The 2,506-nt window shown below is 40.8% G+C and overlaps 1 protein-coding gene across 1 annotated transcript; it reads left to right on the top strand.

Moving 5' to 3' along the window:
• The first annotated feature begins 1,269 nt into the window (after nt 1-1,269).
• On the top strand, nt 1,270-2,208 carry LOC115985384. The gene has a single exon (XM_031108326.1). The coding sequence runs from the start codon at nt 1,270-1,272 to the stop codon at nt 2,206-2,208; it is 939 nt and encodes a 312-aa protein (XP_030964186.1).
• The last annotated feature ends 298 nt before the right edge of the window (nt 2,209-2,506 follow it).

Below are 2,506 nucleotides of genomic sequence, written 5' to 3'. Positions count from 1 at the left end.
AACTATCATTCTCCATATACCCATGTTGCAACTGAGGACGAACATGTTCCTTCTCGGCCAATTTCCAACAGTGATGCTGACTATGATAATCCAACTGAGCATGTCACACAAGAGACTACTTGTTTTGAGTTTGAAGCTCAGTATGACCAAACCGCCTCTCAGAGAGCTGCTAATGATCCTAATGATACACATCGCATAGCTGCTACTACTGAAAATGCGGTCCATACATTATCAGAAAGGATGCGGACTATGGATAGTGATGACCAACTTGATGACGATGAGGTCCTTGATGATATTGGAGATGAACAGGAGCCTCCAAATGAAGGTAATCATGAAAGCAGTCCAACTATGGGAGTCCATCAACCTTCATCACTAAGCTTTTCACAGAACACGTGGGATAATATAATTGATCCAACCCCACCATTTGAAAAGCCCACTCAGAGTATTTGGGACCCTACCCAAGAGTTTTATGTGGGCTTGCTTTTTGCCGATAAGGATGAACTACAAGCTGCTGTTAAACGCTATCACATCAAGAGGAACCAAACATTTTGTGTAAGAGAGTCAGATCCAGAATGTTGGTCTGTAAGGTGCAAAAATTGTTCTTGGCGTCTTCGAGCATGCTTCCGGGCTACATATGGGTTGTTTGAGGTTAGGAAGTACAATGGTCCACACACATGTACAGAGTCTACGCTCACACAAGATCACGAGCAATTAGACATCCATGTTATTGAGAAAGAGTTGAGGGATGTTGTCAAAAATGATCCAACCATAAAGATTGCTTCACTTCAACAGACTCTTTACAATAAGTACCAATACAGGCCTTCTTATTTCAAGGTGTGGGAGGCAAAAGAGAAAGCAATTGGTAGAGCGTTTGGTGATTGGGACAAATCTTACCAATTATTGCCAAAATGGTTGAAAGCTTTGACTGATTCAAACCCGGACAGCAGGGTTATTTGGAGAACAATACCTGCTACTATGCCAGGCTGTGCAATATTCGAGAGAGTGTTCTGGGCTTTTGGTCCATCAATTGAAGGTTTTCAACATTGTAGGCCAGTGATTAGTATAGATGGAACTTTCCTATATGGTAAGTATAAAGGTACGTTACTAATTGCATCAACTTAGGATGGTGACAACAGACTTTTTCCACTTGCCTTTGCCATTGTGGAGAAGGAAACTGATGATAGCTGGTATTGGTTTTTGCGTTGTATTCAGATTAATGTCACTAATCGAGAAGGGTTATGTGTCATATCTGATCGTCATCCTGGTATAATGGCAGCGATACGGACTATATGTCAATCGACACGTTGGTATCATCGTTTTTGCCTTCGCCATGTGGCTAGCAATTTCAATCAACAAATTGGGAATAAAAACTTGAAGGCTATGGTAATGTGGGCAGGCATGGAGAATCAGTTACGAAAGTATCAAATCACCAGGGATAGAATTACTCAATTAAGTGCAGATGGTGAGAAGTATTTAAGGGAAATGCCGGTAGAAAAGTGGACGTTAGCATACGATGGTGGACATCGTTATGGGGCAATGACCACAAACTTGTCTGAAAGCTTCAATGGAATTCTAAAGAGTGCTAGAAATCTGCCCATAACTGCATTAGTTGAACTTACATACTATCGTTGTGTCGCCTACTTTGCCGATCGGTATACTAAGGCATGTGCAGAGGTTACTGCCGGTGAACGCATTACGGCCTATGCAAAGAATAAATTCAATAAATGGGAAAAAAAGGCACCAAAGCATTCAGTTACGGTGTTCAGTCATGAAGATGGTCTGTTTGAAGTCAGAACACCAATAAACCCTAACTCTGCATATAGGGGTAATCATCGTCATGAGGTAAATTTGAGGCAGAACACTTGTAGTTGTCAAAAATGGCAGGTTTATAAGATTCCGTGCTCACATGTCATTACTGTGTGTAAATATCAAGGCATCTCTGCAATGCGATATATCGACCGTTGCTACCATTTGGAAGAACAAATTGCTTGTTATGCACCTAGATTTCGCATAGTTCCGGACAGTGTACATTGGAATGAGCCTAATTTCCCGGTCTTGTATCCTAATGTCAAGCTGCGCCGTGAAAAAGGTCGACCAAGAACAACTCGGCTTCGAAATGAAATGGACGAAGGGGCAGAGCATCAACCAAGGCCATTGTGCAGTCTTTGTAGGCAAGAAGGCCATAATAGAAGAACATGCCCCACTTGAACTGTGGCTGGCTCCACTAGTGGCTAAACTGAATGACACAACATAAGTATTCAATCTACTTCAGTGGATTGGTTGGACTGTTGTTTTTTTTTTTTTTTTAATTATGTTTTTAGGAGTTGGACCATATTGTTAGTTTGTATTATTTGAAAGAACATGGTACTAATTCCATATGCTATGATGTTTTCTAGCACTGCAAGTTAGATTTGGGTGTACGTTTATTTATTTTGTGTCTGTGTGTGTCTATATATATATATTGTGCATTATAGTTTAGGGTTTCAATAACACCTTATAGTGTGCA

The sequence above is a fragment of the Quercus lobata genome, chromosome 4 (assembly GCF_001633185.2).
Source record: "Quercus lobata isolate SW786 chromosome 4, ValleyOak3.0 Primary Assembly, whole genome shotgun sequence".
In the NCBI taxonomy this organism is placed as follows: domain Eukaryota; kingdom Viridiplantae; phylum Streptophyta; class Magnoliopsida; order Fagales; family Fagaceae; genus Quercus; species Quercus lobata.
The sequence above is the reverse complement of the archived record's forward strand: the minus strand, read 5'-3'. Positions and strand labels throughout refer to the sequence as shown.

What these genes read in the sequence shown, in the direction of transcription:
- LOC115985384 (XM_031108326.1), top strand. Translation starts at nt 1,270, where the DNA reads ATGGCAGCGATACGGACTATATGTCAATCGACACGTTGGTATCATCGT.